We start from the raw sequence: 13222 nt of genomic DNA on the forward strand, positions 1-13222 counted from the left end.
TTCTGCACACTGGACCAAAATAGCAATTGCCATTGCATGACCTCATAGACAGCAAATGGATGAAAACTCATATATTGTGGATAATTAAGGGGAATTCTAAATCTGTTCAATAGAACTGATCAAATTGACAGATTTTACAATTTGCACAAATAAACAGACAAAAGAGATCTCATGGTACTGTATACGTAGAGTAATCTTGAATTTCAAAAGCTTTAATATTTGTCAGTCCCTGATGTTGTCCACTTAGTCACTTTTTCAATAAGTTTATTGTCAAAAGCTTGCATTTCACTTCAGCTGATTGAATATGCAGTCCCAACTCTTGATGCAGGCTTACTGACAGCACTAATTTCGCCCAAGGACAAAGATGAAGGCTGGTTCTCAAAGGAAAATCCTCGGTCACTTGTGTGCACCATGGAAATGCCAGCTGACAATGTGACCTCCCTCCATCTGCTTCTGATAACCACCACAGAATAAAGCACTGCATATCAATTACACATGCCAGTGTAACACCACAGAAAGGTTAAACATGGATTCTCTGCATGGTTGAAGAGATGGAAGATGAGGATGAAGATGAAAAGTCTCATCACAGAAAACAGAAGTTATAGCACATTAAGGACATAGAGTTGTTCACCACTTTAAATGCACTTTAAAATGTTTGGTTTCTGATAAAAACAAGTGCTTTCCTCTCTTGCTAATGTGCTGGCGATGAGGACTCAAAAGACTCATACTCGAGTTTTCCCGATGAAATACTGCCATCTGCAGGCAATACTGGAAGCAACTGTAGGATGAAGTGCAAAGGATGCAAGAACAACTGAAGACCAAAGACGAAAAGAAGGGGTTTTTTTCTCAGTAATAAGATAAAATAATAATAATAATAATAATGTCATAAAAATGATTGATTTTGTGTTTGCACTCTTCATTTTCACGTGGAAAAATAAGTGTCCCTGTCCAGCTGGTCAATAATGGCCATCAGGCTTTAATTACTGTGGTGTAATGCCACCACTAGAGGGCGAAGGTTGCTAATGAAGCCACCGGAAGTTGGTTTGTTGACATCTGTAGCAGATTCGCTTCAGGCAGCTGCAGGAATGAATGTGACTGACGCGCACGGCGGTGATCTGAGTCGAGGTCTGGAGGATGTTCCCGTTTTATTTGAAGGACTGGCATTTCATACTTTTCAGGTAACGATACTTTAACTCGCTTTTCTCTCTATTTGAACACGTTTGAGCATTTCAAAAAACTGCACCGATATTTTAGCCGCTATGCTAGCTAGCTTAGTAGTAGTTGTTGCCTTTTTATTAATGTGGTGGCACTAAAACTTTAATTAAACGTGTTGTAAGTTAAGACTTACAAACAGCAACGATACAGGCCAATTACTATTTTTCGTAGTGGTCTTTAGATTAATCATGTGACATCGTAATTTTTAATTAAACTTGGTGAGAACACAAAAAACACAACATAAAAAGCTTTTAAAAACATCTAAGATTAACTGTCCTGTGAATATGTAACTATAAATAAGTAGTACGTAGCTTTACAATATATGGACAAAACCAGTGGGCCAAAACCACTGGGCAACTTTTATACACTATGTGCCTCAGCACTTAGTGACGTGGTCTGTCACTTCATGGCTGAGTTAGTAAGTTCCTAAACATTTGCACTTTGCAGCAACACCACTTACAGTTGGTCATGGAATATCTTTAGAAGAAGAAATTTCAAGAACTGACGTGTTGCAACGATGGTATCCTGTTGCAATACCACACTGGAATTTATTGAGGTCTTTACAAAGACCCATTCATTCACAAATGTTTTTAACAGCAGACAGCATGGCTAGAAGCATGATTTTTATACACCTGTAGTCATGAGATTCAGAGATTAAGAGGTATTGTCCAATACTTTGGTCCGTATAATGTATTTTGGATAAGACACACACAAAAATATGCAAATATAATCAAAATGTGAGCACTAATATTCCCTCCATCCCTCCATTTCTCAGAAACTCGTCCTTTTAGTTTTACGTCAATGCGCGAGCCTTTGCCAGCTGTCATAAAGGCACAGGTACAACATGAGCGCATAAAATAGTGTTTTTAGTTTGCTGTGACAGGTAACCACACACCATTATCTAAAAGTAGTCATTAGCAATTTTAATCATTAATGCTGCCATCAGCTGTTTATCGGGTGGTTAATATTTTAACACCTTGCAATTATAACACTTAATTTAAGCCTGGACACAAATGAAAAACTAACTGTCAGTGTGCCCTGTTTAAGCTGGAACTGCTGGAACTACATATTTTTTAATAATAAATAAAGGGCCAGTAATTACCAGGAGTGGGAAAAAAGTGTTTTGGTCAAATGTAATGATTAAGCCATCATTAACGTTAGCTTTCACAGTCAAGTTACCTTCAAGCTTCATATTCACCACCCATCATGCTAACAGTTGTATTCAGTCAACATGAGTGTTTTTATTTGTTCTAATCATCAGAAAGCTCACAAGATGCCCGAGTGAAGTGCCAATCACCGTATGTGTAGTTTGTATTATTACATATTTATATAGTGTAGATGCTTATTAGATGGAATTTGAATACTTTTGTATTACACTGGAATTACTTCTACAATTCCCCTCCCCTAATATTGACTTTGTGGCCGTGGCCTCGATGACAGCTCAAACTGAGATCACAAATTAAAACTGGCGTGCAGAGAGAGTGGACTTTGAATCACAGCTCCTCTCTCTACCTTCTGTTCACGCCCTGTGCAAACATGGACATAAAGTAGATGCATGCCAAAGAGGTGTATGGTGGTGCTGCTGCAGGTCACCAGTGTAATTCTCATTTATATTATTTTGAGCGTTGATACCAATGTTATGTTATTTTAGAGTTTCAAAAAAGACTATAATGCTGTGTAAACTGATCAACCAAACAAACAGAAACAATGCTGTAACTCATTTATGCCATTTAGAAGATGAATATAAAAGTAACCAAGCGATCTAGAAAACCCTCTGTGTCAAAAACCTAAAATTCTGGAGGTTTTTAACACTTTTAAATGCAACACATTGCTTTACCAACAGATGGCAGCAAATCATCACAGCCACATTACCGACACGCAGTACAAGAAATAACTGCCACCTAAACTTCAACTCCTTACTCATGATGCTCCAGAGGACAGTCATGACTGTATTATGGTTGTATGTGTGGATGTTGTTGTGAATGGAGATTGACAGCTTTCAAATACTTAAAAGTCTTGTATGCTTTAACAAATTGTCCAAAAAACAAAAGAATTTGAATACTATCTGTGGATTGTTTTCTTGATCTGCTGTATTGTTTTACACAATTTCCACAAGTTGTTGGTTTTTTGTTTTTTTAATTGCAACGCTCATTGTATCTTTATGTTGTCTTTCAGTACTCTCCAGAGAACGTTCAGGGGCCAGGATCCGCTGTAGACCCCAGTGAAGTTACCCTTCCTGGATGCTCCTGCCTTTCCCACTCGTGCTCCATTGACAGCTGTTCCTGCCTGCAGACCCATGGTCAGACGTATGACAGCACAGGCACGCTGCTCAACCTCAACAGAACAGACTCGAGTTTCTGCTCACCTGTATTTGAGTGTAATGCCCTTTGCACCTGCAGTGACGATTGCTCTAACCGGGTGGTGCAGAGAGGGCTGCGGTTCAGGTTGCAAGTGAACAAAACCCAGGACAGGGGCTGGGGAGTCCGGACACTAGAGAAAATCTCACACGGGACATTTGTATGCGAGTATGCAGGGGAGGTGATCAGTTTTGAGGAGGCCAGGCGCCGACAGCTTGCCCAGAGGTCTGAGGAAAATAATTACATTATCGCTGTAAGGGAGCACGCGGGCACGGGCTCCGTCACTGAGACATTTGTGGACCCAGCCCAGGTGGGAAACGTGGGTCGCTTTCTCAACCACTCCTGCATGCCTAATCTGGTCATGGTGCCAGTGCGTGTGCACTCTGTAATTCCCAGATTGGCGCTGTTTGCTGGACGGGACATTGAAGCTCAGGAGGAGCTGACATTCGACTACTCGGGAGGATACAGTAACCAGCATCCTGCAGAGCTGCTGCCCGTGCAAAGCGATGGCGCCGCACAGGCCAGGAGGACAGATGGACTCCAGAAGAAAGTCTGTCACTGTGGTTCCAACAACTGCACACAATTCCTTCCTCTGGATTTATCCATTCTCAGCTGAAACTATCATGAACATTGGGAAAAGATTACTGTAAAACACGATACCTTCAGCTTTTCTTTTCTTTTGTTCTGATGCTTATTTATTTATGTCTGTATTTTCCTAAAATCTTCATTAATTCAGCTGCTTGTTAGCACAAGACAATGCAGCATGTTGGTGTCTCCATGAACACAATGAGCTGGATGAGTCATGTCTGTGCCCATCTCTGCTTCCTTCCTGTTTGGTCCCCTGAGTGTCTGCTGACCTGCCACTGTCTTAATGCCGTCTCCCACTAACTGCGAGATGATGCAATGAAAACAAGAATAATTAGATTCTTGCTGACATTCTTATCTGTTCTTTCACTTGTATAATCTATTTCATGTATTAGGACAGGCTTGTTCCCAGGTGATTTACAGTCTTATAGTTATTGTCCTGTCCTGGCCCATTTCTCACACCATACACGATTCTGGAAGAAGTAGTGAAGTCATTTGCACTGGCAGGTGTGAAAGAATGATGTTTAATAGGTTTCCTTTTATAGCCACGTAGGATCAAGATTGGAACCTCTGGTAGAGCTCAGTGCAAGTAAAGACGTGAGATGTTTTATTCCAAAAAGACAAACTCACATAAAAGGTGATAATTGTCATATGTCTCCATCTACTTGACATTGTTGTCGTTGTGCTACGCGGCCACCTCTCGTAGATATTCTCAGCTTCTCATCGCACTCAAACCTCAAGAGAAGTGGGACCAATTAAAAAGAGCCACGGGGTATAGTTTATATAGAAACAGACCTTATTCCCCTGTCGTGGAGGGGGGGCAAGGTGTCCCACTTAAGCGTGACCATTCTGAAATCAGAACCTTCTCTCAATCTGCCCCATTTCTAGTCTAGACCTGCTTTCATCTTATTAATATCCACATCTGGGTTAATTAGGATGGAGACCATGTTTCATCCAGAAATGGGACCAGTACTCCAGCCACAGTGGGGCTGAGAAAGACTAGCGGTGGTGGTGGTGGAGGGAGTGGCAGCCTTCTGTTAATTGGAGACCACTGTCAAGTTGATTGGTTTCCATGTCACCCAGTGGAGAAGCAAAGTGTCGTATCAACCTATATTTCTTCTTCTCTTAGGGTTACCTGGGATTCTTTCTGTTTGTTGAGCCTAATCTGATCCACATTCGAACTTAAAGGGATCATTTGGAATTCTAATATTTTTTTTTCCAAAGAGTTGGATGAGAAGATCCTTTGCATCGGTCTGGACACCCCAGCTTTAAAGCATTTTTAAAATGTGCTAAATTAAACTTTGGGTATTATAAAAAAAATACACAACATGTCTGATACCTCCTCTGTCTGACTCCAGTAACAGACAGTACAAATGTGCAGTGTTATACAGCAGATACTAACATGTAGCACGCAATCAGAAATAGCCAGGCAAAGTGTCTGCATGCTGCTGAGCCTGTGGCCTTGGACTAAACACTAACAGAGAAATGCAGAAATGGAATAATTGTGCATATTTAACATAAAAGAGAAGAATGTACAAAGTTATACATCGTATTATGTGTCATTTATATAACTCGTGTGTGTGTGTGTGTGTGTGTGTGTGTGTGTGTGTGTGTGTGTGTGTGTGTGTGTGTGTGTGTGTAGCATCTGCTATGTCTTATGTTTAAGGTCAAATCCTTAGAATTCTTGTGGTCTTTTCTTTGTTTTGCCTTTGTGAAAAATTAGATTCCACTGTCAGTACAAAAAAAAAAAAAAAAACAACAAAAAAGAACCGAGTGTAAGAAGAAAAACAGTCATTCTTCAAAATCATGACTCATGTCATTTTTTTTGAGTCAAATGTCCCTGGAATCCCCATGGCAACCGGCTGTGTGTACAGGCGGTGGTTTGGACAGCAGCGGTTGGTTCGGAGGTGCATGATGGATGAGCTCAAATCCTGGCTGCTACATGTATGGCTCCTTTCCAGGGTTGTCACCTAGCAACCAGCAGTTAATCACATGAGGTGAACTTCCCTACCAGCCCCCTCCACCAGTCAGGGGAAAAAAAAAAGCCAAACATGCCAAAGATGCTTTACAATGCCATGTCACTGTGGGACTGGATTTTGACCGTAGACTGCGGTCATTGTTTCTGCATGTGTGTGGTAGCGGCTTGAATCCGTGTTCAGGGCAAAACAAGAAACTGGAATGTCCAAAAAATTCCACAATGGGATGATGTGCTGTTTCATACCAGTGTGACTAAAATGTACTGTTTTGGATCTTTTCGAGAATTTTTGGTATTTATTTTATGAAATGTTATTTGGATATCTGCATAAAGAACTTCTGCTAACAACTTCAAAGTGAGACTGCAACCATTGAAAGTACACATTCTTTTTTGTAGGGGGTCATTCATAAATTCCATAGCTCTGAATACTAAAAACATGCACTACAGCTCTATATTTGGTTTCTATGTAGTGTCAGAATCCTAAATAGGGAAATTTAAGAACATGTCAAAACACAGCATTCACGTTATTGCTATGTAACTGAAATTAGTTAACCGACTCCAAGAATTTATTGCTGCGTTAGCGTGGTGCAGATAAACATGTCATGGGTTATCGCTGAAGTAAATCAAAAAGCAAACACTGTAGCTGGGTAGATGGCATGTTTGTGCCTTCCTGTTCATGATCTTTGTTATCTCAGAGTGCCTCATGATGATGGATTTAGTAACAGTTAATTCATCATCAAAATAAGTTTCATGTCTTTTCTGTAGAAAGTTCAGTGACAATTTTAACACTGTCTCTTTTGCAAAAGGTGAACAAGCAGTCACCTTACTTAGCATTAAGACAGAAAATGGCTTCCCGTAATGCACTATTTCTTCTTCACTCATCTCTTTGTCACTCTGTGTTTATACACAACTCTGCACTTAATCATTAGTTATGTTTAATCCTTCACTCCCTTCTTCCACAAGTCTTTTATCCTGTCTCTCTCCCCTCACCCCCAACCGTTCCCAGCAGATGGTTGCCCCTCCCTGACCCTGGTTCTGCTGGAGGGTCTTCCTGTTAAAAGTGAGTTTTTCCTTCCCGCTGCTGCCAAGTGCTTGTCTATATGTTGGGGTTTTCTCTCTGTTATTGTAGGGTCTCCACCTTACAGTATAAAGCAGCTTGAGGTGACTATTGTTGTGATTTGGCGCTATATAAATAGACTAGAATTGAACTCAGAGATGAATAGAAGAGTACAGTGCTGTCAGAGCACTCAGTCTTCCTTTAAGAACAATTCTTCATTCTTCGATATAATAGTGTTTGTTTTCATCATGACACTTCTGCTTCACTGCCCCCACTTTGATTTGGTCTGATAGGCTTTACCTAAATATTTTGCCTGGTGTAGCTTGAAAGGACAAAAGATAAGGTACACCTTGATGCTTATGTGAGCAATGCATCACATTGATAAAAGAGCGAGACACTATTTCAGGGTGAATGACCAGTGGAGAAATTACAACTGGCAGTCCATTTGTTGAGAAGTGGGGCACCTCTCTGATGAGGGAGCAGATGTCCTTGTCTTGAATCCCGCAGCCAAATCAAGGGGAAAAGAAAACACGACAGATATCTGCGGGGCCTCATATGGCAAAGGCATTTCAAAGTCCAGTTTGGAACACATTTTAAAACTCTTGACTTTGTTGTTTCAGTGTTAAGAGAGGAAATATTTTAATCTGCAGTCTCTTTCAACAACACGTCATTAATTCCAATATGTTTTAAAGAACTTGACAATACCTGACTAGCTATGCTCTCTCAGGTTGTTACAGAACACATAAAACATTGGCCTTTGTGCTGACATAACTGTTGAATGTGTAAAATAAGTTGTTTTTTGTTCTCATTGTAGCCATCAGAGCAAAGTATCTCAACGTTCAATAGAACTGCTGGCTGCTCTTCTAAGGAGTCACAGTAGGTTTTTTTTTCCTTTCCTCCCCCTGTCGTGCTCTGATCTTGTGGGGTAAATTGCAATTTGCAGTTTCACTTCAGTGTTAAAGGAAGGTAGCGTTAAAGAGGGTTTTCAACGTGGCTCCTCCCTTCACAGATGTGAAGTTAAATTTGGCCCAGGGCACCTGCAGCAAGCTCAGCAGGAAGTTCTGGAGCCCAAGAAGCGCCCGCCTCCACAGCTGCACTCAGTACTGATCAGAACAGCACATATGTGCATTTTTCTACTCTTACATACAATAAATTGTTAACCAGACCTGTCCTTTGGAGTGTATTATTACTTTAGGAAATGCTTCAGTGAAACATCACACCATTATTAGTGTGACTTAAATTTAAGGGAAACTCTTGAAAGGATGGATATCAGTTTTAGAGAACCTGAAAATAACCGGTTTAATCATAACCTCACTTATGCCAAGGATTTCCACTGATATAATCACTGTCATTATTTCCCACTGCAATCACAAGCTTTGCTTAATGACCCGCTGTTTCACGGGTTTAAACGCTTGGTTGAGCAAGCGTGCGTGTCGGCATAAGACGACTCATGTGCAGGCTATTACACTTAAGGATATTTAAATCATGTGCAGCAGCTCACTGAAAAATATAAGCCCCAGTTCCATTATCGGTCTTGTCACATCTTTTCACCATATAACAGAGACTAAGTTTAGTAAGCTGCTACTTTGTAGCATGCAGTGAAAGTGAAGTTGGAGTCCTCCCATCCTCCTGATCCTAATGGATTACCCGCCTTTAAAGCAGCTTATGGAACATGTTCTCCAGGTTAAATAGGTGACTTCAGACCACTGCCTCCTCCAGGTATTGTTTCCCTCAGTGGGATTGGGTCACACAGGAAACTCTGTGAGGAGCCGTAGTGTGCAAAACTCTGCTAACGTCCACCTGTGCACATCAGACGCCTGGGAGACAGTTCCCTCTAGCATATGGATATGGTGTGTCATATTGATTATGCCGTAACCAAGGTGACGTGGTGAAGTGATTCTCTGGTCTGCGCACATTGCTTTTGAAGAGGAGACTCATCGGCCGTGAAATATCCAAAGCACACTTCTATCTAGATGCTATCAGACTCACTGTTACATTTTTTTTTAGAGTGAGTGGGTTACATTTGCTATAAATTGAATATAGATCCAGCACAAAATGATTTTTCTTATATGAAAAAAAAATCACAAGGCCTAATTAGAAAATCTCTGCAGCTGGTCTAATCAGACTATTTCCATTGGGGATATGCAGGCCATTATACCAGCATAATTGTCTGGTATTTTTAGTGAGGTAGATCTCTACTTTATGCCCCAGTGTCTTACTAATACCTGTTGTCTTACAGGCTATAAAATAGCTAGGATCTGTATTTCTTTACAGCTTTGAGATGGAAAAAACCCCATCTCTTATCTCCTTCTGGTTAATTATGTTCTCCCATTTCACTTCTTTTGCTGTCATTGGTCAACCACTAAGCACATACAGGAAGCTTCCTCCGAGCAGCCTGCTTTCATGCATCGTTGAGCTGCCAACTACCCTGCTTACCACTTGTCTGCATGTGGTTCTGTGTGTGTAATCTGACTAAAACTGAAGTACCATGTGTGGACTCGACTCCACGGGGGTGTGATGTCATTCACAGCCTGCATACGTCACGTACTGAAAAAGGCTGTGAGACCAAGAGAGGAAAGCAGATTGTTGTCTCTTTTCTGACTTTGCAAGAAGATCCTGTGCTCAGTTAGTGTGTTTTTACGCCACATTTGTTTACGGCACATTTGCTTACGCCATCTGCCGCACAATTGTGCTTGTTGCATGCTGATATTGACTAAACTATTGGTTTAGGAAGTCCAATAATAATAATTTCCGTCGGGATTTAGAAGTAGTATTAAAAAAGCACCAGGAGTCAGCCAACCTAAAACAGAAATGAGCCTTTATAAGCTGATGCAACAAACTGAGAAACACAAAGCAAGAACCTGATACAGGAACACTAGAGAGGCTATACAAAACAGGGTAAAGAAGGGACTAGTACATGCACACACATACACACTGGGTGACCTGTGATTAAGCATAGGTGGGAAATAAATACGTGAAGCTAAGACAGTGGGACAGGCAGTCATGGAGGATGGAAAGGAAGAAATAATATCACAACACATAATAAAACATGCCTTCAAAGTAAAAACAGGAAATAACTAACTTCACTTCTTAGTGTTAGAAAATACCACTGCAAGAGAATCTCGAAACAAAACCAAACAAAGAAGTATAACAGGAACCATGACAGTGAAGTTCTACCAGTATTCTACATTTAGCTTGAAATTGCTAATAAGTCATTATCTATGGTTCTTGCTCCCAGTGGCTTCATGCCTTGAGTGGTTTCCTGTCCCAGATCCACAACACCAATAAGAGAGTGATAGGGTTACAGAGCCCTCTTTTCCTCCTTTTTTCAACACTGTAGAGCTTATGTGGACTTGGGAACTTAACGTTATAACAGTGAACAGTCTGTCAACAAGAAATAATCTAAACTGAGCAGTTGCCTTTTAATATATTTTTTCCTCCATTTCCCCTATTTTGCTCGTATACCATCATTTCTGATGAATGCGGGGCTTGGTTTCGCAAGCGTGGCCCACACAGGGCCTATCTGAGGCTCAGAAGAGAATACTACCAGCCATTGTGCCTACACATTGCTGCAAAGGGAAGGCCTGGAATCTGCATGAGAATACTCGCTCTAACACATGCACAATGATGAGTCTCACAATCTGTGCTCCCACACAGATGGTCGCTACATTTTGTCATCCCACTGTCTCCTTTGCACTCCCAGCATGCAGATGTTGTATTTACTAATTTGATAGTCATTTGTAAATTTAATGCATCTCCGTCAGCTACGAGATGAATCACCCATCCTTCCAACCAATCTTGGGCTCTTGTCCACGACCCTTAAATTACACGAGAGATCAAGCTGTCTCCACACCTATCCTGCTTCATATCTATCTATACCGCTGAGTCTGTTGTGTTCATGCATCGTATGTGTGAGTGTGTGTGTGTCTTCCTGGAGCACATGACTTCTTCACATTAAAGGAGGCTACTAGAATTAAAACACTGACCAAAGGAACCCAGAGAATAAAGAGGGCACTGTGTTCACCAAGCTACAAATCAAGCCATTTCTGACATCGTTTTCTGCAATTCACAAAACACAGCAGCAGTTGTGTCCAGTTTTATATTTATAAACTTCCTCCCTAGCCAGTCGTCTGTACAGTGTATCCATGACAACTGAGTACTCAGTGATTTGTGTTCAACTTCACTTAATGTCAAATTCAATCAAAGCTTTAAAATATTTTAGAGTAAAGAAAGGTTAGTGTCTCTGATGCCGTGAAGTCCTAACTCACTGACAGTGATGCTGAGAGACAAGTCACCCACCTCCCATCTGTCCCCCAATGATTAGAGCAGTCTGTTTTTACATTGTGGTTTTTAATGCTCTTTTGATCGAGATTGTTTCATAGTTGGGTAACGATGATGGATTGGACAGCCGTTAAGCTGGAAGAGCAATTTACTGTACAGAAAGTGACGTAACACGCGCAGTAATTATAAGTGGTTTTGTACAAGTAGACTGCTAGATGTGGTCAACACAAAGAATACAGAGCATCAGAGCATGAATATCAGAGGGGTTTTGGCCTTAGATAGCTCTACTACACAACAACATGCAGCCATTTACATGTGAAAGACCCCACTGTGTGTGTAAAAAGCAAATGTGGAATGTAGAAAGTGAAAAGAAGCACTTTTATGGTAATGGACACTTGTCCATCCCCATTTAGTCCTCTTACAATCTCTCCACATCCGGTAGCTAAGAAACCAAATCAAGAGCTAATTGATGGGCTTGGTTAATACCACTGGGCCCATTTTCGGGATGAAAGTGCTCTTTCTCCTCATACATCTCTTTCTTCCTCATTGAAATTGCAATTAGGATTCATTATGAATAATCAAGCTTTTAAGGATTTTCGGATATTCATGTTTTGGAAGAATTGCTAGGATCACTTTAAGGATTTTCTCTTTCCTATTTTTTATTAATATTTGTAAATTTGGTATCTGGCAGTGCTTACAACTATTTCAGTGCACAGAAGAGTCTGTTCCAGTTCAGTAGCCTAAAATGACACACTGTGGTTTTACTGGGTCGGCTGCCAAAAAAAAAAAAAAAAAAAAATAGATCACTCAAAATTGACTGAGAGAGACTGAGATTGTGAGGTTGCCAAAGCTTACATTACAAATTTAAAAACTTGTTGGCAAGTAGGCAGGTCCATCTCTGTTTCTATGATGCATAGACCATTCAATTTAATGGAAGTAAGCAAATAAATACATTACAAACCCAGGAATCTGACTGCTGTGACTCAATCAGTGTTCCTGACAGGAGCCTGCCCACACAATGGATGTCTTTATCTCGTGTCCTTTCACTTTGGCATGCACAGCATGACCCCCTCTTTACAAGGCAGTGTGTTTGCCTCTGTTTTTGACATCATATACATAAAATAATGTAGACACTAAAAAAAACAAGTCACATGCATGTGACCCCCCCAGAGATATGTTTACTAGTCCAAAACACGTGTCTATGTGTTTTATTTGTCTTCAAAAGGCTTACGGCATGTGATATTCCACTGGGTGTCTGTAACTCAGGAGGTAGAGCAGGTCATTTGCTGATCAGAAGGTTGGAAGTTTGATCCCTGACTGCTCCAGTCTACGTGCCAAATGAGCAAGATACTAACCCTGAGTTGCTTTCTGATGCATCTCTTGGAATATCAGTGTTAGATAGAAAGAGTGCTTGTGTCAGCAAGTTGTGTAATGTACTTTGAGTGCTCAGATAGAGTACCATTTAACTACAGAGTATTTAAAAGACACCATAGTTTCTTCATTCTTATGGCTAATTATAAATTTTAAAAAATATACATATTTTACTTTTTTTTATTATTATACCACTTGTCATAAATACATTTTTTTTTTTTTTTTTTTTTTACAATAAATAAGGCCACGTATTTCCGCTCCAGGTTGAAAATGTTTCTGTTTGCGAGTTAAATGCCTAAAGAACTACATTACCCAAGAAGCACTGCCGCATTATAAATAGTAACGAAAGGGGCGTTCCTGCGGTGACATGTGGAGGAGGTA

The 13222-nt window shown here is 40.6% G+C and overlaps 1 protein-coding gene across 1 annotated transcript; it reads left to right on the plus strand.

Annotated features, from left to right (window-relative positions):
- Positions 1-1020: 1020 nt before the first annotated feature.
- Positions 1021-5700, plus strand: setmar (SET domain and mariner transposase fusion gene). Its single transcript, XM_031731780.2, has 2 exons — positions 1021-1178; positions 3391-5700. The coding sequence occupies exons 1-2, from the start codon at positions 1023-1025 to the stop codon at positions 4186-4188; spliced, it is 954 nt and encodes a 317-aa protein (XP_031587640.2). The 5' UTR covers positions 1021-1022; the 3' UTR covers positions 4189-5700.
- The last annotated feature ends 7522 nt before the right edge of the window (positions 5701-13222 follow it).

Source organism: Oreochromis aureus, linkage group 5, assembly GCF_013358895.1.
Source record: "Oreochromis aureus strain Israel breed Guangdong linkage group 5, ZZ_aureus, whole genome shotgun sequence".
Taxonomy (NCBI): domain Eukaryota; kingdom Metazoa; phylum Chordata; class Actinopteri; order Cichliformes; family Cichlidae; genus Oreochromis; species Oreochromis aureus.

Coding starts and splice junctions, on each gene's coding strand:
- setmar (XM_031731780.2), top strand. CDS start 1,023: ATGAAGCCACCGGAAGTTGGTTTGTTGACATCTGTAGCAGATTCGCTT. Junction 1,179..3,390: donor TGGCATTTCATACTTTTCAG/GTAACGATACTT, acceptor GTTGTCTTTCAG/TACTCTCCAGAGAACGTTCA.